The sequence below is a fragment of the Xiphophorus hellerii genome, chromosome 19, assembly GCF_003331165.1.
Source record: "Xiphophorus hellerii strain 12219 chromosome 19, Xiphophorus_hellerii-4.1, whole genome shotgun sequence".
Taxonomy (NCBI): Eukaryota; Metazoa; Chordata; class Actinopteri; order Cyprinodontiformes; family Poeciliidae; genus Xiphophorus; species Xiphophorus hellerii.
The window spans coordinates 25,992,731-26,016,872 of record NC_045690.1 but is presented as its reverse complement, the minus strand read 5'-3'; the positions used below and the strand labels follow the sequence as shown (position 1 = coordinate 26,016,872).

General features: G+C 40.5%; 3 protein-coding genes across 6 annotated transcripts in view; 2 read left to right on the top strand and 1 right to left on the bottom strand.

Moving 5' to 3' along the window:
- LOC116708618 (MAP/microtubule affinity-regulating kinase 3-like) overlaps positions 1-24,142 on the top strand; it is a gene marked incomplete at its 5' end in the record, with an annotated part of 485,947 nt that overhangs the window by 43,508 nt on the left and 418,297 nt on the right. The gene's annotated exons all lie outside the window — the stretch shown is intronic.
- Positions 3,825-20,928, bottom strand: bag5 (BCL2 associated athanogene 5). 4 transcript variants are annotated; one of them, XM_032546519.1, is made up of 4 exons: positions 18,705-19,026; positions 18,229-18,633; positions 14,554-15,447; positions 3,825-13,181 (listed from the first exon to the last, which is right to left on the bottom strand). In XM_032546519.1, the coding sequence occupies exons 2-4, from the start codon at positions 18,258-18,260 to the stop codon at positions 12,641-12,643; spliced, it is 1,467 nt and encodes a 488-aa protein (XP_032402410.1). In that variant the 5' UTR covers positions 18,261-18,633; positions 18,705-19,026; the 3' UTR covers positions 3,825-12,640. The 4 variants fall into 4 exon arrangements, with proteins under 4 accessions (XP_032402410.1, XP_032402408.1, XP_032402407.1 ...); XM_032546517.1 differs by having other exon boundaries at positions 18,229-18,630; XM_032546516.1 differs by lacking the exons at positions 18,229-18,633; positions 18,705-19,026 and adding an exon at positions 20,506-20,928.
- On the top strand, positions 19,681-23,890 carry coa8 (cytochrome c oxidase assembly factor 8). The gene is made up of 5 exons (XM_032546545.1): positions 19,681-19,948; positions 21,042-21,239; positions 22,860-22,923; positions 23,279-23,369; positions 23,747-23,890. The coding sequence occupies exons 1-5, from the start codon at positions 19,823-19,825 to the stop codon at positions 23,865-23,867; spliced, it is 600 nt and encodes a 199-aa protein (XP_032402436.1). The 5' UTR covers positions 19,681-19,822; the 3' UTR covers positions 23,868-23,890.

The following is a 24,142-nucleotide window of genomic DNA, read 5'->3' as shown; positions in this document are numbered from 1 at the left end:
GTCAAGTTCATTTCCTTTTCCTTGGTTTTGGTCTTCCTTATGGTTGCTAATTTCAACAGGCAGAAAGCTTTTTAAGAAGATGTTTTTCTGAGAGCAGCTGTAGGCCGTCAGCATCAGGGAAACACAACATGGTCTGATTTATACAGCTTTCTTTGAATGTCTCACACCGCCTGGTCAAAAAAGAAAGTTGGTGCCGAAAAAACCAAAAAGGTCCCATTAATATTTTGCTGAACAGCCTTTAACTTTGTTTTGGTGAGTTTCTGAAATGTCAGAAGATTTATTTCTATCCAGTGTTGCATTATGATGGAAGAGTCCTTCTCCAGAACATCCCAGAGACTCTCAGCGGGGTTCAGGTCCGAACTCTTTGTTGGCCAATCTAAAGTAATGTTGCTGAACTTTGACCTGACCACCCGGAGCAACCCCGGATCACAGCACTGACCCAACAAGATGCCATGATGGATCATCACTTCGTCTGCCTCTCTAATGGCTGCTTACCCTGAAGCGCCCATCAATCTGGACCCATCAGATGACATGATCTTCTTCCATCACTCTACAGTTCATTCTTTTGTAGGTTGCAGTGTCATTGATTGGAGTATTTCTCCTGGCTACTCAACTGTTTGGTCCCAGTCCCTTTGAGTTCCCATCACATTGTGATGTGGAAATGTTCTTGGAAATGTTAAGCTCTTAAGCACATCCCAGAGATGTTGACTCAAATATGATGTCACCAAACATTTAACAGATCACAGGTCCAGATTATTCAGGGTTTTTCCAACCACATTTCTTCTTCAAAGATGATGGTCCCCCACTGTCCCTCCAGTTTGTAATTACACTGGGTTAAAAAAAAAGAGCATCTTTTGGAAGTTGTCTGTGTTTGTTCAACTGAATTAGGACTATTTTTCACCGCTGCATCCAAAAATGACATCCATTTTTCTCAGTCAGGTCAGGTTTTATGTTCTAATTTGATTAAGCGAAATCATCTTCTGACTAAATTGATAACATTTCTGTGACATTATCAGTTCATTTCCATTCATATTTCTCATCTGGAAAAAGTTTTAGGGGAAATAAATTGTTTTCTAACAGAGTGTATTAATTAAATGCTACAAACTTGGATTTCTATAAATTGAATAATAAACACTAAGGGTAAGTACATGTAAATTGAACATTATGTCTTCGTTGTGTAAAATTCTCCGTCTCTTTTCTGTCCTGATGGAATCTCTCCTCCTGCTCATCACTCATTGATCCAGATGTCAGAACAAGTCTTGCATTTTGATGCTCATGTTGCTCCATATTCAGAAAGTTGACCTGATTGAGCAAAACCAATGAGATTTTTGGATTCAGCTCATCAACACGACCCTAAAACAGTTGAAAAAACCCCAGGCAGTTTTTTGGCTGTTGACCAGAGTTATGCATTAAACAGTTCTCAACCCCGTTTTAGTCATTTCTGAATCTCCTGAGATGTTCTCTCTGCTTGACGCTAACGATCTGACCCTTGTTAAACAGGCTCACATGTTCTATGACCACAGGATGCATCCTCCCACATGGTTGTTTAAGAAACAAGAAGCCACTGGGGTTAAATAACGTGAGACAGTTGTCCATGCAGTAGCTGTCCAATAGGAAGCCTGTACCTGTTTGTTCAGTTAAATTCAGGTGGTGACTGTTTATTTGGCCAGTCAAGGTGTACAACATGAACCAACTGCAGATGGGATGTGACTGTTCATGTCTGAGTCATGTCCCAGTGTCTGGGTCGTTCACCACCTCTTTGACTGCAGCAGGTCACTGTGACTCTGAACAGGATCAAGCAGGTATGGAAAACTCAGAAATATTTCAGTCATGCTTCATTTGACTCTCACAGTGACATTTTATTGGCTGCTGCCAGCACAGGAGTGTGTTGTTTTCCTGACCAGAAAACAGGACAAAACACTTCTTTGTCACCTTGTCTGGACTGAAACTCCACACTCCACGTTTCTAAGTGCCTTGTAGCAACGTCATTGTCTTCCTTGCTCCTTTTGCTTACTTTAAAAACTCCTGCTCTTTCTGAAAGGTTCAGGAAGTCAACAATACATGGCTTCTCTATTAACCCTTAAAAAACGTTTTTATCAGCGTTACACTGAAGTAGCTCCAACAATGAGCTCAGCAGATGTGCAGTTTGTAATTGCTGCTAGCTAGTCTGAAGGAGGTGAGTGGGGGAGCCATTGTTCTGTGAGGCAGAAGCTTAGAAGCTTGGAAACTGCAGTTCAGAGGAGGACCTGTGCTTTGTAGGCGGGGCTAGGTCCACCCAGACATTTTGCACAGCTGAATGGTTGCCATGGGAGATTTCTCAAACATGCAAGAAAGAATCAAGATAACATTCCAGGTATGATTTTAAGGGAACAACATTATAATATGATGGAAAGCTAAAAAAGTTGATTTTACATGATACTGCCCCTTTAAGTTGCTTTTTTATAGTGTCACACAAGGAGGCAAATTGTTTAGTGTGTACCTGCATCAAAACCCAACAGTGTTCCTCAAATACCAGGGGGCGGGGGAAGAGTTCACTTTTAATACGAGTAGAATATTCAGATTTAACGTCGCCTCCACACCGTTTGGGCTCTGGAACAACTGGTGAATGATGTTACAATAAACTAGTGGAAAGAGATTCACATTCAAGCTAGACACTGGAGATCTGCTTCCACCCTATGACTTCACAGTCTTCAGGTCAAACATTCAGACAGGACCTTAACAAGGTCGGTAAGAAGTCCTGCAGTTTTTCAAAGAACATAGCTATCCATCCTAAATGTGGGATTCCGCAGGTCTTCTACTCAGTGGTTTAGTTTATTTAAATTGGCTGTAAACAGAGCTGGTGGAGGAGCTTTGGCCCAGAGATCATGGTTTGTTTCATGTTTTCCATGTGTCTGAGTCCAGGCAGCGTTCCTGTGAGTCACTGTGTCATGGGACTTCTCAGAGAAAATAGAAAACAGAGCATAGAAACACGGAGAAACACACAGCTCTGACTGAGGAACCTCAAGAAGAGACAGACAGAAGCAGCCAACAATAGAAACTTCTGTTTTTACCTCTGCACAGGGGAGCCTCTGTCTCCCCCTTGTGGCAGAGATTTGATCTACAGCAACATGTTTGGTACCATTTTTTTATTAGTTGTCCTCATGTGAGGAGGGCTTGAACTAAAAAAAAAAGTAGGAATTTGTTTTTTGTGTAAAATATATATATATATATATATAAATATTCAGCATGTCCTCTAATAGGAAATGCTGAAAAATGAATAGCTGTCACCAGAAACATTGTTTGCGAGTTTAAGTTGCATAAATGCATGTTTACAGTCACTGAAAAATCAGAATTCCTGATGGGAGGACTCGGGTTCATTCTGTAGGTATTCTCATTTGAAACATAAAGAAAACCATCTGCACTCTTACACGGATTAAATGATACATTTTGTAGATGTTTTTTTTTTTTTTTAAATTAACCAACTCAGATGCATATTTCTTTGGATTAGACTAAATTGTGTTTATTCATGTTGATATGTTGCCCTTACAGTACAGTGTTTTTAATCTGTTTTATGTATTTTATATTCTATATTTGAGTCTATTGGAAAAGCTTGAGTTTAACAAGACTCTTCTGCTGAGAGAATGCTGCCCTCTGGTGGCAACATACAATTTTTTTTCTTCCAACTTTGGTAGTTGATACATTTTTATTGAACAAAACCCCCTCTTCATCTCCTGGTGAAAAACAAAAAGTTCTGTGTGCAGAAGGAATCTTAAACAGTCGGAAGTTTTCTGAGGTTCTTGCAGCATGATAAAAACAGCAGGTTTGGGGAAAAGAGAGACGAAGCATGCAGAATAAGACCATCTTTATTTTGGAATTTGGGAATACAAATCTGAAACACAGCCATCCATGGAGCATTCACACGACACGGTCAGTCCGGTAGCGGTGTGCTTTTTGTACAAGCGCAGCTTTTGGAAACAAAACGAAACAAACAAACAAACAAAAAAAATCATAAAACACCTGTGACAGTCAGTGCAGTTAAAGGCAACTTAACATCGGGTATTTGGAGGAATAAACTACACGCAGGACTCCAGCCACCTCTTAAGGGAGTAATGGTGTTTGCAGACAGAAACGCAAGGCTAGTTTCTAGGTTAGAGACTGGCTTCAATAGGAAAATAGATTCCTGTTTTGTTTTGTTTTTCCATTTGATTTTTACTGTTCCCCACCCAGAAAGAAATAGACTATAAAATCATCAGACTGAAACAATAAGCAACGGTGATGCACCAAAGTCCCATTTAAATTTGACCTCACCATAAAAATACAAATGTTGCCTCCTTCAGATGAAATATTTAGCTTGGAGGCCGACTTTAAACCGTGTTTGACATTTAAAATGGTCTTTTCAAACATTGTTCTTCTAAGGCTCATAAAAGAGAAAGTAATGAATGTTGGATGCCCTGCGACAGACCGGCGACCTGTCCAGGGTGACCCCCGCCTCTCGCCCGGAACGTTAGCTGGAGATGGACACCAGCACCCCTCCTGACCCCACTGGGGACAAGGGTGTTAGACAATGGATGGATGGATAATGATTCAACTTTTACAGTCCGATAAATCCAGTCTTTTTGTAGCTTCACAATCATTCAATCTTGAGGCATTTCCTGTCATTCTTTAATAACACATGCTGCTACTGCAATGCCTTGTTAAAGTATTCACGCCCCTCCACAGTTCGTGACATTACACCCAGACTTTGTCGTATTCGATGCGATAAACCACCAAAAGTCATTGTAAAGTGGAGATAAAATTCAGACAATTTTCCACCTGTTTTTTTTTTTATTATTAATCTGTAAAACATGGCATGCTTTAGGACGCAGCTCCCTTTAGTCAGAACCTTGTACAACAATACACACAGATGGACTCTGTTAAGTACTTATTAGTCTTCTTAGGGAAATCACTTGTACTGGAATTCACTTATGAATATCAGAATACAACTGCATTCAACACTTCTCAGTTTTGTATTTATTAGGATGTAAAAACGTATCTGTCTATTTTACTCATGATTGCGTGCTACCTTGTGTTGCCCCATTTAATGAAATACTAAAACATTGAAATTTGCGGTTGCAATGTGACAAAATACAAAAGTCCATAAGACATGAATACTTTTTGCAAGGCGGTGAGTGTGAGAAAAATGTTTAAAAAAAAACAAGAACCGACATAAAAGACTACACTGAGCCGAGTGGAGACAAATCTGACCTTTAAACTGTTTGCTCCGTGTAAATAACTGAACTGAATCCCATCTGGATCGGAGTTTTTAACTACACTTTAATGGACTCCCCCTGCCAAGTTCAGACTCTTAACAAGCAGGAAGCTGTTAGAGGTTGGAAAAAAACCCCTAAAAAAACTCCCCAAATAAATAACACACCCGTGTTCTGATGTGGTAAAACACTGGGCTTTTATATTCATATAAAATCTTTGGGATAAATGTTTGAATACTGGCTCAGATTGATTCGGTTTGCAGGTACGTCTCAGTAAATCAGTATCTGTGTTCTGATGAGACCCGTTACAAAACGCACTCATTAAGCCCACATTTCTGTATTAAAAATGTCTCTTTTCAATGAGTCTTACATAATATTTTAATATTCTAAGCAGATAAATGCCATGCTTTTATTAGCAGTAAGCAGAAAATTATTATATTTCACATGAAAATATAAAAACAAAATGTGTGGAATTAATCTAAATGATGGGTTTCACTTTGTAAATGGACTTTTTAATAACATTCTAAATTATTGAGATAAACCTGTTTGTCTAATCCACACCTTAAAATCTGTTATTGATAATGATCAACATTCTGACAGGTAGGTCATTCTGACAGTAAATAAAAGACTGTAAACATGGCTTCCGGCGGGAAAAACGATCCCAACTAAATCCTTCACTTTGTGTTGATTGTTTCTTCTTCTTCACCTTCCATCCTGTCCTTTTAACTCTTCCGGAAGCACAAGGTATGAATCTGTGTTGCTGCATCGTTTGAAAGTGCTACATTATAAAATAAGTAATGCACACAAAGCAGGCAGTAGTAGTAGTAGAAGTAAGCAGAACGTTTTTGTGAGTCAAAGGAAAGCACACCCTCTTTTTCCTTTGAAGCCTCTCCGCCTCCGGAGGATTTAACGCTCAGATGTTGTTTCCTGTTTGTTGTAGAGGAAGAATTTTGTCTCGTTCTTTGTCGAGGCTTTAAGATGTCGGAATTTTGAGAATAACTGTCAGAACGCCCGAATCCCGAAAAGAAAGAGTCCGAATTCTGAGTAAAAAAAAAACTGGATTCTTTTTTTTTAGTGGCACTAATCCTCTTCCCTAACCTGTTACTAAATTTGCACGAAATTTGTGAAGCTGTTGATTTTTTAAATTTTATTTCTTTGAGCACAGTAGCAATTTTGACAGACATTGAGTGTAAATAATATTTCTCACTTCTAAATGCTAGACATTTTGGAAATGACCTCATGAACTCTTTCAGGTAACAGTAGTTGCTTCTTTACAGTTGTTGTTGTTCCCTTCAATACACACCAGTATCTCCCAGACCAACAACTGCATTCAGTGTTGTTGGTCACTGAATACTGTGACCAACAACACTGGACAGCCAAGACATAAACTCCTATTTTCTAAGAGTCGGTTATAGTTCTGAGAAAAAGGACAGAATCCTGATCATCCAATCAAGTTCTTTGATCAGTGGTAGCTACTTCCCCTCTAAAATCTCATTCAATCAAAGCAGGAACTTCGATTTTCCTTCATAATGTTGACATCATTTGCTAAACCAGGGTGAGAATACAGTTCAACCTGAGGCTAGCCTGAACTCATTGTACAGCCAGAGTACCCTCAAAGGTAAAAACTTTGAATAAAAGAGGGTGTACTTTCTTTTCCCCGTGACTGTTTTGTGAATTAGGCAGAAAAAAGTGAGTGTAGGCTGTGTGTGAGTTTGTCTTTGTACGACTAGCAAAAACCACGGCTCGCAAACGACACCACGTTCGTCTGGACACGCAGGACAAGCTGGAGGCTTCGTGCCAAAAAGTGGCTGCAGCAGATATAAGATGATCTTATCAGATATGATTTTGCTGTGTATTAAGACGCAGTCAGTTCTCAGCGGTTTTGGGAAAGCCATCAGGAGATGTGACCCTTTAATGTACATTTACCCTCTCAGCAACCACACCAAGGAAAACAACAACTACCAGTTTGTGAAGTCGGCTCACCCAAAGCACTGTGGGACAATCTGACAGCTTGAACTTCTTTCACTTTTAAAGTTGCTTTGAACCAATCTGCCATACTTAAGTTTTGGTATTTGTCCTGTAAATATTTCTTAAAAAAGACGATTTAGTCAAGATTAGAGTAGAAATAAATCAAACTGAAGAACAAGGAGGGCTGCACATGTTGACGCTGCGCATATTGATGGAGTTACACGAGTGCTGCAATGAAAAACCCAGGAACTGGAGGCAGAAAAAAAAGAAGTAAATTAATGTGAAGATGCTTAAATAAATATGAGTTTAGAGAATAATCAATGCCAAAATGTAACAAACAGTTGCATTAATTACATGAAAAAAAATTATCTCCAAAAATGGCTGGTTTTTGTAACAAAACAAACAAAAAAAGACCATGATGAATTATGTCAATACTCTCAAATTCATTTTAAAAGTCAAAAATATTCAGAGCTAGCCACATTCTGGTTACATATATCTGTGCACAGTATTACATTAATTTCAGAATATCGTTCTCTTTGGCTAAAGTCCATCAGCGCGACACATTTAAATTCAGTTCATCTGCCGGACTGTGACGGTATCTTTTGTCCGAAGCTCTCTTCAGGTGACAACCACAGATTTTTTCCAGGTGGAGACATTATTTATTTTAATATGTTTGGACTCACAGTGATACTAAGATACTTCAGGTTAGCCTGTTAGTGTGACTAACAGTAGAGAACTCAAGAAGACTTGAATTCTTCAATTGCATCTGAAGTATTAGTTGAGGGGTGTGCACACTTCCGGAACCAGAGTATGACTTTTTCTTTTTATTAAATGCTTTTCTCTTGACCAAATTTGTTTTTCAGTGCAATAACGAAACATTTGGGGGGAGTGATAACTCAAAACATTTATTCTTAAGAGGAGATTAGATGTCTTTAAAAGCATTTTGATGCTGCACTTTTGTCCGTTTTATCAAACGCTGTTGTGACGAATTCTGAACTCCACGTCATTTCAAGCAGAAACGCCAACGCCGCATCGGCTGAATGGCCTGTTGTAAATTTCAAAGCCCAGGCTGGAGTTTAGTTTAGTTTACTTTCTGAAGCTACAGGCCGTCACATGCTGTGCCTCATGTATACAATTGTGGTTTTTCTGCATATCGGCACAAACCTCTAATTTACATTTCGCATAAATAAACTGAAGCTGCACTGGATGTTAGCTTGGTGTATAAACAGCAGACTCCACTGCGTTTCCAGACAGTTCAGTGACCTAAATACAAAACTCAGCTGTAAACAGTCATGCCAAAAAAAAAAAAAAAAACAGTTTAATGTAGGCAGTGCAGAATTCAGTTTTATATAAAGAGGCTGGATTTAGGTTTGGGAAGGTATTCAAACCACTGGAGCTTTTTCACATTTCTTGAAAGTGAAGCAAACTGCTATTTGCAAAATAGCTTAAGTTTATTAATATTGGAGGGAGAACAGCTTTCAAGTGCTGCCACAAACTCATCTAATTAATAATTAAATATATTAATAAGAAATGTGATTAATAATCCAAATCAACTTCTTTATTTTTGAATTTAAATTCAATTTATTTATCTGAGCAGACCCTAAATGCCTGCTGAAGAGCATCCCCACAGAATGATGCTGCCACTGACATGCTTCAACATAGGGATGGTGTTTCCATGGTGACGAGCAGTGCCGCTCTGTCAGATTTGACAAGTGCATTGCATTTGTAAATTATAAATAAATAATAACCTTGCAGTGCACAGGTTTTAATTTAAGGGTATCAGAGTAAATACAAAATGTATTAAAATGCTTTTGAAACTTTCATTTGTTAGGAAAAAAAAAAGTAATTACTTAACTACCAAATGACCAAACCCATCCTCCCGCTTCTGAAACACATAAACAAACGGCAACAAAATGGAACTTAACATCAGTCTGTATATATAGTCTGTATATATATATATATATATATTAGGGATATATTATCCATAAAAAAATCTAAATATTGTGTTGTTCTCCATCTTAAAATCCCAATAAAATACATTGACGTTTGTGGCTGTTTGTGAAAAAGGTCCAGGCATATGAATATATTTACAGAACACTGTATCTTTTTTGAAGCTCTCCAACTAATGATAAATGGTTCTGTCAGTAGATTATTGGGCTACAGTTGACGCCTTAGGAGAAAGCAACTCGTATAGTTGCCCGATTAAGATGTCAGTCTAATTAGAACTTTGTTGGGAAATAAATAAGCATTTATAAAAAAAACAGAAAAGAAAAGGAGATACAACAAACATAAAAAACAAACTCCCAGTGAACATGTTGTGATACTGGCCAAGGTGCTCTCTCAATAAAACACATTCAGTACTTGGTGTCCTATTCTAGTGCATTGATGCATACCTTAAACAACGCGTTCTATTTTTGCTACACTAAGACGCCGTCTTACACAAACTGATGGGTAAAAAAAAGGCTGAAAAGTAAAAAGGCACAGAGCTCCAGACTTCTCTACACGTCCTTTCTCTCTCTCCCTCCTTCTCCAGCAGCTCGGAGAAGTTTCTAGAAGGTTCTGTCGACTGTGATCTCCGTCAGCGCCTCCCTGCCGAGGGGCCCTCCAGCGGGGGCCCCCCCAGAGCTTCAGCCTCGACACGCCAGTCCTGCGGAGATCGTCGCCTCGGCCTCTTTCTGTCCAATTTCCTCAAAAGGCTTCAGTCGCACTCCTCCGTCAACAGAAAGCAGCGGGTGGAAACAAATAGACAGACGAGAAGCCACAGAAGCAGCGACGGCGAAATATCGCCACGCTTCTCCTGGAATAATTCATATCTGATCTATTTCCAGCCTGGTGTGATCACAACACGGTCAGGACAAACATCTGAGAACAGACGACAAGAGATGCAGCTAAAACTGAAGTCTTCCATCTCTGTAACATCCTGCTTTCTGCTAAAAAAAAAAAAAAAAAACATTCATCCATGACTTCCAAGTAATCTTAAAATAGATTTTTAGTGCTTCTTTGTCAACTGTTAGGCTGTTTTTTTCGGGTGGAGCTTCGGCGCTTTGGGCCCCGACTCTCGAGACTCGGGGACAGGTCGGTGACTTGAAACAGACCATTTCTTTTAGCTCACTTAGAAAATAAAATCTGTGAGAGAGCGAGACTTGGGCTGATAACATGAAGGCTTAGCAGCAAAGTCGCTCTGTTTTCTCCTTTTGAGCTGGTTGCAACCTCCCTCTGCCCCCCCCTCCAAGTTATGGTGATTGATTTTGTGACTTTTTTTTGCTATCAGAATCACAGACTTTTTGGTGCTAATTTAGAAATATTTACAAAGAATTTTGAGGTATTTACACTAATATATGGCGGTCAATGTGACTTTGTTGATGGTGGATTACAACCTGATGAAATCTGAGGCAGTATTGTATTAAAAGTAAGAAATACTGCCACCCATAGGTGGAAAGTAGCATAACTTGAATTAAACGATTTCGACAATTTGCAGTAAACTCAAAATTCTGCAAATGGATTTTGGAGAAGAAAAAAAAAAAAGCTCTGCTGCAGTGGTATCCAAAAGATGTGGATACCTGCTGATTTTGTGTGAATTTCCGCAATCGATAAATCTAAAACAAAACTGATGTTTTATTTGGCTGTTTACTGATTAAAAACGGCTTAAATTTGATCAAATGATGTTCAAGCACAAAGCTGTTCTCTTGTGCTCCTCTGGAGCAGAGCTATCCAAATATTTTGTCTCAAGGGGAAAAACGTCAAGTCTGCTGAATGGATGGATTCTCACAAGAGAATACAAAAAGCTCGGTCATTGAATACTTTGTACCATAGCCAACATTTTTAAGATTTCTATTTGTCTGTAATAGTTTTTTCCTGGTTACAAATAAAAGTCTCCATTTGTGTCAACCACCTGATCAAACGGCCCTCTGGAGTCGCTTTAGATCCCTCTGCTCTGGAGTCTAGAGGGCCACATAAAAACTACGGGAGCTACATTTGGCCCCCGCGCCTTAAGTTGGACGCATGCTTAAATGATCAAAACTGTATTTGACAGCAACTGATGTGGTGTGATGTCACTTCTCCTCCTGATAACCTAATTTTTCTGGCCTTCTTCCTGTGGAGGAGAAATTATTCTGAATGCTGTAATTAGACGCGGCTATATTACAACTCAAGGGGAGAAATCAGATCGGATCTAAATCTACATCGGCAGGTCGAAGCTTTACAAAAATCATAGATCAGAAATTGGCCTCAAAATTCAGACTCTTGCTTCTTCAGTGGAGAATGATCGTAGATTAGCAATCTAACCTCCTACTGTCTAATTCGAAGATGTAATAAAGTAGAAAATGCAGTAACATCAGCCTGAAATAGCTGCGTTTTCATTATAAATGTGCGCAAAAAGTTGTCAATAATTTGTTAATGTAAAAAAAAAAAAAACACAATTTTTGCAATTGCTGTGTTTCCACTAAATAAGAAATAAGTTAAAATCACACATGAATAAGTTTGGTCACAAAATATTAAAAATATGCAGCACCATGATCTTTCTGTTTCCTCCCGTTTTCTTCTTCGTGGTTTGCGCCAGTGGCAACATCTGGTCGCTGTTGATCATGCGAGTCGTGTGACGCAAAGATGAGATAATTTTTTAAAAATCGGTTTATTTCGCTAAGTTGCAATGGAAACATTTTCTTTGATTCAGATGATCAACAACTGGACATTGTCGAACCACGTCTTTGTGGTTTTTGCCACTGGCGAAAACCACAAAGGCAACGACAACAGGAAGAAGTTGGAAGCGCGGCACGGACCTTAATGACTTACCGCGTGAACAAACTTATTCACGTGTGATTTTAATTGTGTCTCATTTAATGGGAACACCGCAACTTGTGTTGTCTTTTTTTACACTAGCACAATAGACAAAGTTTTGCACACATTTGGAGCGGAAACACAGCTACTGCCTGGTTTTTCTAATTATACAGAATGAGCCACCCCTGCCTCTGGTAGCGTATCACCAGCTGTCGCCATTAGCAACTGACAGTCAAGATAATAAAAGAGGCTACTGATTTACAATCACTCTAACTGAACGTTTTATCAATATGAAGTGCAGTCTGGAGGAGAAGACAACGAGCGTTACTCAGTGCTTTGGCTGCAGGCTCCTACTACCATACACCAAAACACAATGACACCAACAAGGAAATCACACACACACACACACACACACACACACGCGTACACCCGCGCACACACACAAAATTGTCGAAGAGCACACAGAAAAATACGTGTCAAAATGTGTTTCACAAAAGGAGTTTCATATGGGTTGGCCTTGACTACCACAAAAGAGGGAAAAAAAAGAAGCTCTGCTGCAGTGGATTCTGGGTATTTCAGGCAATATTTACAGCTGACGGAATGATGACGCTCCATTTTCAAGCTCCTTTAATTCCTGCAGCCGTGTCCGACCTGACGTGGTCCTGGATTAATCAATACTCCCACTCGTCCGTCTTCATGTCTAGGTAGTTGAGAATGTTCTGGGCGAACTTCACCGCTTGCTTCCGTGCCATCTTGGTGGACGCGTCGCCCTGTGGATCTACAGCGTCCAGTGCCAGCAGCTGTTTGGTCAGCAGTTCCTCCAGCATCATGTAGCTCTTGTCGGCCCGCTTGCCGTCAAAGCCCAGGACTTGGGCCTGCAGGTCGGAGAGGCTGCCCAGGACCAGCCAGACGGCCCGGTGCGACGGGTGCTCCCCGGGGCCCGGCTGGCGGCACACCAGCGCCTCGCGGAGGTCCAGGAAGGTGACGACGGCCTGGACCTCGACCACGGCGCGGCGGCGGGCCTCTCTGATGCACGGGTTTTTGGCCGTGTCCACCTGGTCCAGGTGGGTGAGAAGGCTCTGGAGTTCGGCTTTGGGCCGGAAGCTGAGGTCACCCGTCACGCAGTGTCGCAGGACACCCTCTCGTAAGTGGGAGACGTGGGCTCGCACGGCCTCGATCTCACGGATGGAGTTGTTCTGCGCCAAATCGTACCTACAGAGACAGACACAGGTTCACCATACTGAGCGCTCCCTCCGATCATCGCTGGAGAATGGAAACCAGAAGGAAAACAGAACAGGGTTCCAAACTTTCTTAGTATATGTGTTCAGCTCCCCCAAGACAGGACTATGTGGAACAATCTTTTGCTGCAATGTCCAGGTACAAGTGTTTTGGAACATGTGTCTACCAGCTTTGAACTTCTGGAGAATAACATTTTCGTCCATTCTGTGTTACAGTCTGCGACGCTCAACATTTAGGTTTTGCCACAAATCTACCTGGAACAAGTTCCACATGTAAACCGCTTGTGGTGAAGGTAAAACAGGAACTCTTATTGATTTCTTCTCGCCACTCTTCCATCATCCTGAGCTGTGGATTTACTTTTACTATTAGAGGCGCATCAATAAATCTGCCCCAGTTTCGTTAATTTCGACAATGGACCAATACTCATCCCCATGTCCAATCCCAATGTTTTCTTTAGAATGTTGTGGAAATGGGGCCAGAATTTATTTGGACATGATTTTTAGAGGCCTGTTATATTTTTCCCTTAATGCTATTATGCTAGTCTTGCTGACTTTTTTTTCTCGGTACGACTTAAAAATGTGAAATTTTGTCTCTGTGACAATTGCAACGATGAGGACGGTCCTGACAAGCAACGTGCATGGGCGGCTTCAGATGTTAGAACAGGACCTCAAAGACAAACTGACATATTTATTTTACGTCTGCTATTTTTTTTATTATTATTATTTTATTTGCATGGGACAGTTGCTGCTCTCTACAAACTTTGGACTTGTGGACCTTTGCCACAAATTTTGCTCCAACCACAACACAAAGTGCTGTGTGTATAGCAGCAATGCCTGTTGATGCACATTTTATGCCGATTCAAGCAAATTTACATTTTAAATACCAAAACATTAATTTATGATCTGATGGGCATCAAAAACAGAATTCTTTTGTTATAAATTCAGGCAGTTAAAGGTTAATATTACTATTATTATGTCATTATAATTAGGCCTGTAACGTAACAAATGCGAATAATTATTGCAATAAATGATAATATTGCTGTGGAGACCATTTTCAAGTAATTTACTGATAATGGCCTATTAATGCAGAGTCGCCCTCTCAAACTGTAATCTTCTAGAAATCACACTAGAACTGGAAGATATTTGAAATATCCTAAATAAAATACGACAACCAAAAACGGGAATAAAACTAAAAGACAACCAAAACTCTAAATACAATGTATGATGAGGTCTCTGTTAACATAATTGCCCTTCAATCATCAGAATGAAAATTATTGAGCTCATTTATGGTGCGATTAATTAATTGCCTGTTGCGACAGTCCTGGTTGTAGTAAACTGAGATGTACCTGCGAGTGTCGTCCCCCTCTCCCTCTAGGTCCAGGTGTTTTAGCAGGCCGTTTATTTCCTCCACCACCTGCTTCCTGTAATTCCGGATCGCCGCGTTACCGGAGACGTCCAGGGCGTCCAGCTCCACCTGCAGCTCCGTCAGGATGCGGGACAGGTGCGCGCAGCTGTCCCTCCCGCTCAGCCCCATCAGCAGAGCCAGCAGCTGGCTGCGAGCCATGCTCACCTTCACCATGACCTGGTTGATGCGGTTCACGGCCTCGTGGGTGTCCCCCGACAGGGGCAGAGAGAGGGTCTGCTGCGGCGTGCGGCTCTCCAGCACGTCCTGCACGGCGCAGAGCCGCGTGAGCGCTCGGTAGCGCGCCTTGCGGAGCGGCACCCGGCCTTCAGTCTTGATCTGGGTGAGCCTGAGGACGAGCTCCTGAAGGGCGTCCACCAGCTCGTCGTTTATCTCCGCCACCCCGCCGGCCCGCTGCGGCGCCACCACCCGCTCGTCCACCAGCTCCCGCGCCGCGTTGCTCAGCTCGTCGATGGCCAGGCGGGACGGGTGGGAGGCGTTCTCCTCCAGGTACCGCAGGAGGCCCTCCACCTCTTGCGCAGCCCTCTTGCGCGCTCCTTGCAGCTCCAGCTTGCCCTCCGTGTCCACCTGGTCCACCTGCAGCAGCAGCTGGGTCAGCTCGCGCTCCATGCGCTTGTACTCTCGGTCGTTCTGCAGGCCGCTGAAGGTGCAGACCTGCGGCCCCAGAGTCGAGACCTCTTTCTGGACCTCGTAGAGTCTCATCATCGCAGGAGGCTGCGGATGGTAAGGCTGCTGCTGCTCCGCCGGATGCTGCTGCTGGTCCTGTGGACCGCCATGGTCCATCCTTTTTCCACCATCAAAAGGCTTCCCAAAGAGACTGGACAAGGGGCACAAGGACAGCAGATCAATTAGCAGCCAGCTCTGAGGCACGTAGCTGGACGTCTGGGAAAGCAAATGCATTTTTATCGGTTTTGGCCTTTCTTGAGAACTCTATCACTACGAATGATTATTTAGGAAAAGTCAGACTAAAACAAGGAATTTGAGAAAATTGTATATTTGTGTTTGAGTGTGTACATGGGAAAAATTAGGTTCTGCAACAAATAAAATGGCAACATATCCGCATACCCGACATGAGTACATCCCCAGTCGGCATCACCTTGTGTTTTAATAACTTTATTTTCTAATACGCTACTTATAAGTATTTCAACCTATATTTCTGTCCACACAAAGGCACCTCCTGTCTGATGGATGGTGTAGCTGCGCTACACTGCCCCCTATGCGTTTGGCAGGCTTAAAACAACACAGTGGCAGATTTGTGTGGGTTCGTATGGATGAAAACTTTTCTGAAAGCAATCCCATGTGTACAATATTCTTTTAAAACAATGTGGGAGATATATTCATTTTTATAAATTCCGGGCTAAGTGTGGATAAGTCTCAAGTCTGATTGGAGACAAGACTGTGTTGAAGGTTACCGTTGATATTGTTACTGGACTTACCTGCTGAATTAGACCACCGACTAATAAAAGAACTAAATATCCTCAACTAAGCATTGAAATTAGAGTGGCAAGCTTAATTGGACAGTTTTATTTTTTCAGATCAGTGAAAGCACTATCAATAGGTGTTAACAGCAAGAGGAAGTTCAACATGTGTAAGAAGCTTCTAGATAGGCTGCAACTTTTAAACAGGACATGGGAATTTGTCAAAAAAAACAGGAAGTGAAACATGTCACAAGAACAATTCTTTGTCTTAGTCCAGTTCTATTTCTTTAATACTTAGCTGGCAGAGAGGTTTACAGTTAATGTTTACTGTCTAAGTGGGGCTTAGCTAGCTAATTAGACAGCTAGCTAGGTAGGTAGCTCGCTAGCTGGACGCTAGTTAGATATCCCTAATATTTAGTACCATTCTGGCAAATCAGATTTCATACAAATAATCATAAGTTCTGAATTTACTAAAGCAACCATTGTCTATTACAATGACAAGGATCCACAGTACCATGTTCTAAAACCGAGCAGGAAATAATCACAGAAAATAGAGACGAAAAAACCCTTAGTGTAATATATTCTGTCCTCCAAGACAGTAAATGAGATACGCTGCGATACCTTTCGGTTGGGTTTAGCTCTAGAAACACCTCTGTGCCATAACCCTAAAGGATTTGAATCTATCTAAACACTTCAAGTAAGGCAGAGCGGCAGCTGTTTAACTTTGGGCTGTTTTTGAGAAAAGAGTTTTCTTTTAAAATTTTATTACTAAGATGGTTACATTTTCAGCTTAGAAAAAGTATTTTGTCTTTATTTTTAATTCTTGGAGAGAAATTTGGAATCAGCAGGTCAGAGTTTTACTAATTCTCTGATCAGCGTGTCTGCGGATGCATTTACAGACTCCCGATTAAATGTTAAATCACCCCTGGGCTCCTCGGATCCAGCTAAATAAAATAGCATTGCACAAATCAGAATAAACTGACTCTTGCTGAATACAACCTTTGTAGTTCTGTGTGTCTGAGCTCTGTTGTGATTGGTTGTGGATGCTCTCTGTGCCTTTTAGTTTCATTGTTGTAGTTCTGTCTTTAGCTTGATTTCTTTGAAGCTCTTATAGTTTTGTGCACGATTCTCCAAGCTACATATATAATCGGCTAGCTAAGCATTTATTTTGTAAACTAAATATTGTTGCAAGCTCAGAGCTAAATATTTAGTTGTTCAATTAAGTATTTCACTTGCTAACTAAATATCTAGCTTCAAACTAACCAGTTAGCTTGCTAACTAAATATTTGGTTTGAAGGTATGACATTTATAAATGAATGACTAAAATGGTGAAAACATGACTTTGAAAAATCAACCCTCGTTTTTCTTTTTGCATTCAGGCTAAATAACCCAATTTATTGCTGTTATTTGTTTATTTTATTTTTTACTGTAATTTTACAAACGACAGCACTTACTAGTGTACTCCGTAAACCCGGTCTCTATGTTAGGGTTGCCAAAGTGAAGATTTTTGATAAAAGAAAGTAATTAGAAATTCTGTTTTAAATCCCTGAAGTCTTGAAGGACAGAGGTCTCCAACCCTGGTCCTGCGGGCCCTCTGTCCTGCACGGTAAAGAGCACAGTTTCATGGTTCTAGAAAACAGGTGCGGTTCCACAATATACCGGTAATGTATTTTTATTTATTTTTTTATCCAAAAGCTGGATTGGAATAAATGTTGTTTGGAGTCAACATTCCATTATGTAAGGGGATGTGCATTTCCAGAATAGTGGATGATCACATGCCAGGCGAAAGCTTCCAAATCCGAATATTTAGTAGGATAAGCTCAGGAAAAACAAATCCAGCATGGAAAGCCACTCCTCTCCTGCTTCCCTCACGGCATTCAAGATTAGGAAAAATAACTAATGGGAAGATGCGAACGATAACGTCCGCAGCTAGTAGCAAGCGGTCACCCAGCATGAAGGCTTACAGGGCTACAGGTAGCATGCGACCCACCACCAAGCGCCATCCCCAGCTCCAGGCTGCCTGCACCGGCATTGCGCATTATGTCACCACGGAATACCCCCGATCGGCCGGCTGGTTGCTAAGGGATCAGGAACCAGCGCACACACACCCTGAAGCATCTCCGGATGCTGTCAGCTGCATCCCCGCTCACACACACCGACACATCATCGTTAGGTCTCACCTTTTCAAAACGCCGAACACATTCGCGCACATTGTGGCCGAGCTCTGTTTCCATCAGCCAGATCGGCCTGTGAAAGAAAAAGGCTTCCGAGCGTGGTGAGGCGAAGGCAGGAATTTCGGTTATGCTCCCGGGTCAGCTTCACTACCTCCCCACCGAATCTTCTTCTGTCACTGACTGAATGACTGCGGTCGGAATGGTGTCGCCCCTCCCACGATAGAAACCACGGTCTTCATTCACTACCATTCAAAGCTACTTAGTTTAGAAATAAAGGCGTAACTAAAGCATACACAGATTAAACGAATGATTTCAAACCTAAAAGCACCGAACAAAAAAACCCCCAGCTTCCATACACTGTTAAAACCATTGTGTTTCAGTGCCGATGATCACCTGACTCTGCCCCACCTGCTGAAACAAAAACGGGGTTTTAGATCTAAAATAACCCTTCAATTTAAAAATATACCAGCTCCCCCCCTTACCTGCATAACCAGCGTACAGCCATCTGAACTGCTGTGGGATAGAACGCTCCTTCGCTGATTAAAGCTTAACATTAGCCTACCTAGCTACCTTCTAGCAGTTACTTTCCTGCTCAACTGTGTAAACTTACACGGAGTTGAATTTTTCCCAATTAGTATACGGTAATTTACTTACGCTGTCTATGTAATTAAAAAGCACACTATGTATATATATTTGCATAACGCATGCAAATTATTTTTACATAGTGAGAAAAATATAATGAAGTGCCGACTTTCTGATAAAAGACTTTACAATTTTCTAACTCGGTGTAAGTTTTTGTTGTCCAACATTTGGTGCGCTCCTTTTACTATCGCAGTCTCAAGTGGTCAGAGGAGAGGCAAGTACGTCCGAAAGCACCTGGAATACAGGCGGGGTTTCTAAGAACTGGGTGCGCGCTGGTGAAGTTTTCGAGCGCACCTACACACCCCTTTGCATTAACTTGCTTAAAGTAAGAAGGAACCGAGGTATCCAATGAAAATACAACAAAATACTCTCCCTTTGTCTATGCGCTGTGACTTTAATACACTGTATTTGTTTTGACTTGGGCGACTATTATAATCGATCTGCACCCTTTAACGGTGAAAAATGATTACATTTGGAGCTTTTATTTAAAAAAAAGAAAGAAGATTTTCTGATTAATTACATTTCATTGTTTTTTTATTCACAGGTACATATTTTAACAAATAAACTCACATATAGAAAGAATAATTTATTTGGGAATTACCTGAAGTTGGTGAAGAATCAAAAAAAAGTTTTATTAATCATGATACAAAATTATATTTGTTAAATTTCTGTGTCGAATTTTATTTATTTATTTTTTGTTCAGATGTAATGGTAAAGACTACGTCTGTTTGTATACATATTTAATAACATACGTTTTCACGCCCTTGTGGCAAGTCGTTTTCATTAGGGTGGCACCGACCGGCAGGTGGAGCTGTTGGCAGAAACATTTGTCGAAGTAGTAGAGTTTGTCTGAACAGAGTAGAAACAGGAGGGCGCTAGCACATTGTGTTAGCAAAGGACACAATGTTTTTCTGCTTTATCACCATCACAAATACGGATTAATGTCGAGGTATTTAAAATGGCAAACAAAGCAGCGGCGACATGGAGGAGCGTCAGTGGCTTCTTGCTGCCCCCTTTGCGGCTGCACCGGATGTCAGGAGCCAGCAGTCGGCTCTGTAGTTCCGAGAAGCAAAAAACTATAAAGGTCCGTATCAGAGCTTTTATTTTATGTGTAGACTGCTCGTTTAAAGCGTGTACTGTCCACTGTTACTGCCTAGTTTATTTTAAAAGCATGGGTTGACTCAATGTCAAAGAGAGCGGGTACATTTTCAAGATTATTCAAGCTTGTGTGTGTTGTTTTCTCCTTAAAACCATTCCCATATTTGTAAGCAGTCGCCTCTAACCGTCATAATCTGAATTTTAGTAACCAACTTTAATGGCCCTCCGCCCCCCCCTTTCATCTGAACAAACCAGACTCGTACATTAACAGTCTGTGTGTATTTGGAGGAAACCAAACAGCATCTCAACACAAACCAACTATGTGTGTATAAAACACGGTGGCGGGGTGGCTTGTGGCTTGTGTCAGAAATTTGACCCCGAACTTCTCTGTTTACTAAAAGATTCTGGAGTAATATGTGAGGCTATCTGCATATATGCAACAGAACATTCAATCTAAATAAACGACTGAACGATGAGGAAAGAAAATAATCTAGGTATGAGTCATTTGGTTGCTGATAACCTGTGTGTTTCAGGTGTGTGTACCTTTTTCTTGGTCCCTGACTCCTGGATCGTGTTTTTCTTCTCGCTTTTTCCATGACGACGGCTGCTCAGAGATGATAAGCACAGCGTTTTATCATCTCAGTTAAAGACTTGTGACGTCCATCTGTGCACAGGACAACTGCAGTGCCTTGCAAAAAGTATTCACTCCCTCTTTTCAGCACTCAGTAAAGTGACGACCATAAAGAACGATTCAAAAAGGATTTTTATTTATTTATTCTTTTTATCTAGTTGCACTTTAGGCTCAGTGCATTATTTGCTCAAATTGTGGTCATCATTGAAGGAGAGAGGATCAAAAGCGGTGTTTTCACCCTCACTGGTGGAGAACACGGATGTTTTAATTCAAGGCAAATTATTTCCAGAATCTTTGTTCAAACTAAAGGAGTGGTTGTTAACAACTAGCATCATATATATATATATATATATATATATATATATATATATATATATATATTTTTTTTTTTTTTTTTTTTTTAAATTCAGTGCTTCTTGGTCTTATAACCACTTTTTGATATACATAGATGTCTGCATCAAGGCCAGAGCCCAGCTCCACACACGACTGGATCGGTCCCCCAAATCCTCTGTCAAACCTGCGACCCATTGTCTACCGTGTCAGTGAGAACGAGTCTGATCTGGAAAAGCAGCTGAGAAAACTGAGGCAGGAAACTGAGGACTGGAATCACGTATTCTGGACCAGGCAGAACGTCAGCTTCAGCAAGGTTTGAATTCACGTTTTCCAACTCCTTTTGTTTGATTCATTTATTGGGTTACGTAAGCATATATATTGTTCACAAGTAAAATTCCCAGAAGATTTCAATTTCTATAATTCATAGCTCATAGAGTCTTATTTCTACCAGCAGAGGGCAGCAATCTACAACAGTCTGTAGAAAATGTACTAAAATAATTATGCTTTCAGTGTTCGTACAGGTACATCTAAAAATAATGATAATAACAACAATAATTTTCTGTAAAAGTTGTACATATTATTTTCACTCATTTCAGAAAGTGAAATTCATATTTAGTTTCATGCCTTGAAGCCAGATGGTCATAGGTTTGAATCCCAGACTGGGGTCTTTTCTGCATGGAGTTTGAAAGTTCTCTCTGTGCGTGTGTTGTTTCTCTGCAGGTACTTCCACTTCACTGTTGGGTTAACTGCTGTGTGTGTGCCGTGTGTGTGGGGGTGTGTGTGCACATGGTTGTTGATCCCCAGAAAGAATAATGGATGGATATAGATTTATTACACGTATATTTCATACCTTGTTTTTTGTCATTTTGATGATTTTGGCTTAAAGATGATGACGACCCTAAATTCTGAGTCTCAGAAAATTGTAGAACCGGGAAAAAGTTAAATACTGGAAACTCACATTAATCAGTTTATTAACTCAAACCACCAAGCCACAAAAGGTCATTGCTGAAGAAGCTGGTTGTTTACAGAGTTCCACTGTTGAAGAATAGTGAAAGAAAGTCGAGTGGAAGGAAGGGACATCTGCAGACTTAAGTAGATTAAGTAGATTTTCAAACAAAATTTGTCAAAAAATTTGGAGAAGCTTCACAAAGGATTGGCTTGAGTTCTGGATACAGATGAATCCTACACACCAAGAACATGACTATGCCTCAGTGGTCCAAGATTTTCTTTTCAGATGAAAGTTTAGTTTCAATTTCATCTAGAAATCTAAACCACTTCCTGGTCACCTGCTGCTGTTGGTCCACTGAGTTTTCTTTTGTCTGTCTACCAGGACATTCTAGAGCATCATGCTACTTCCTGCTGACATTCTGGATGGAGATGCTTTCATTTTCCAGCAAAACTTTTTACACTGTGCCAAAAATACCAAAGAAATACCAAAAGCTGCTTCAGTGACCGTGGTGGTACTGTGCTTGATTGGCCAGCAAACTGACCTTTGCTGGCCAATCCCTCTATAGAAAGTCAATAGAGGGTTTTCAAGAGGAAGATGAGAAACACCAGGACCAACAAGGTAGACGACCTAAAGGCAGCTACCAAAGCAACCTGGGCTTCTATTGCACCTCAGCTGAACCAATGGCTGATCTCCATGTCATTAGTGATGCAGTAATTCATTAAACAGGAACCACAACAAGAACTCAGAGAATAGAAGTGAACATATATTTCAGAAGCCTGTCAAAACAAACTCAAGGTCTTATCTTAAAAAAATTACTTAATTCAACAGCTGACAACTGTTGGTTGGTGTATGGTTTTACTGTTTCAATAAAAGCTTTTTTCAAAGTCCTGTTTTTTGGGTTTTTTTTTTTTACCACTTTTAATAACATTTTTCAAGGGAAAAGTTTAAAAGCAGAAAACAACTTTATTTTCCTCTTCTCTACAGGAAAAAGAAGCTTTCATCATCTCACAGCTGAACGCAAAAGGCTTGACTTTGCATGGAGAAGATGGTGAGTATATATATATATGTATATATATATATATATATATATATATACAGTACAGACCAAAAGTTTGGACACACCTTCTCATTGAATTCAATGTCAATAGTCATGAAAATAAAGGAAACTCATTGAATTAAAAGGTGTGTCCAAACTTTTGGTCTGTACTGTGTATGTATATATATATATATATATATATATATATATATATACTCTCACACTTAACAGGATTCAAGAGGTGCAGTAGACTAGAGGAATTGTTGATGAGAATAAAAATTCCTTTAAAAGTTTCTCTAGGTACACTCTGATGTTTTAAGATGACATTGTAGTAAATTAACGTGAAGCATCTTGGTCTCTCCCTCAGGAAGGCGGCGTTCCCTAAGCAGTGAAGAGATGGCTGTGTTTTACAAAAGCTTCTTGGACAAAAACAGAATGCGGCATGCAGATTACAACAGGTGAGTTGTTTTTGTACGCTTGATGTTTCCCATGATGCTGCTGGTGCATGTCCCAGTGCTCCAGCAGCGCTGTACCGCTCTGTGTGCAGAGAACAATCATGACAAGCTCTAGAGAGAGTTTTGTGAATAAACATGCTAAAGTAGCGGACTTGTTTACTACCTAAATGCATCAACTCTTCAGGTGATTTTGTCGTTGTTTTCCTTTCTGCTCGTTTTTAATTATTCTCATTATTTTTACAAGCTGTAATCAACCAGCTAGTAGCTTTTTTTTTAATGCAAATGTGTATCAAAAGCAGCAATTCAGTATTTTAACAGCACACTGCAAACTAAATATTTTTGCATGACTGAATTTTTTGCCTTTCCTCCCATACACCCAGAGAGTGGTACAGACGTAACTTCACCATCACTTTACTCATGGCTCGAATTGCCCTCAACGACTTTTGGAGGACTGTAACCGAAAGACATCGCAAGAAGAAAAACAGCACTCCAACAATTTAATAAATAAATATTTACATGCTATCCATATGTCTGACTGTGTTTTGATTTAATTAGCATTATGTATTCAGAATGTATGTAAAATTCTGATAGAAAGTAAGGATATGTCTTTCTAAAATCAATTAAAAAGATAAAATCAATCTGCAGCTAGAAGAGTAATCACCAATCAAGTGACTGGAGCATACATGGCAGCTGCTGGCTCACTGACAGTAACATAACACACCTGGTGACACTCAGAAACTAATAGCCAGATCCTGATTTAAATAGTTTTATTATTC

Bases quoted from the DNA above. Each gene is read 5' to 3' on its own strand.
- bag5 (XM_032546516.1), bottom strand. From the start codon at position 20,558: ATGGAAAAAGCGAGAAGAAAAACACGATCCAGGAGTCAGGGACCAAGA. The intron at 15,448-20,505 runs GTACACACACCT...CCCCTTGTCCAG, and splicing joins AGTCAGGGACCAAGAAAAAG to TCTCTTTGGGAAGCCTTTTG. The intron at 13,182-14,553 runs GTACATCTCAGT...CTGTCTCTGTAG, and splicing joins GAGGGGGACGACACTCGCAG to GTACGATTTGGCGCAGAACA.
- coa8 (XM_032546545.1), top strand. From the start codon at position 19,823: ATGGCAAACAAAGCAGCGGCGACATGGAGGAGCGTCAGTGGCTTCTTG. The intron at 19,949-21,041 runs GTCCGTATCAGA...TGATATACATAG, and splicing joins AGAAGCAAAAAACTATAAAG to ATGTCTGCATCAAGGCCAGA. The intron at 23,370-23,746 runs GTGAGTTGTTTT...CCATACACCCAG, and splicing joins CGGCATGCAGATTACAACAG to AGAGTGGTACAGACGTAACT.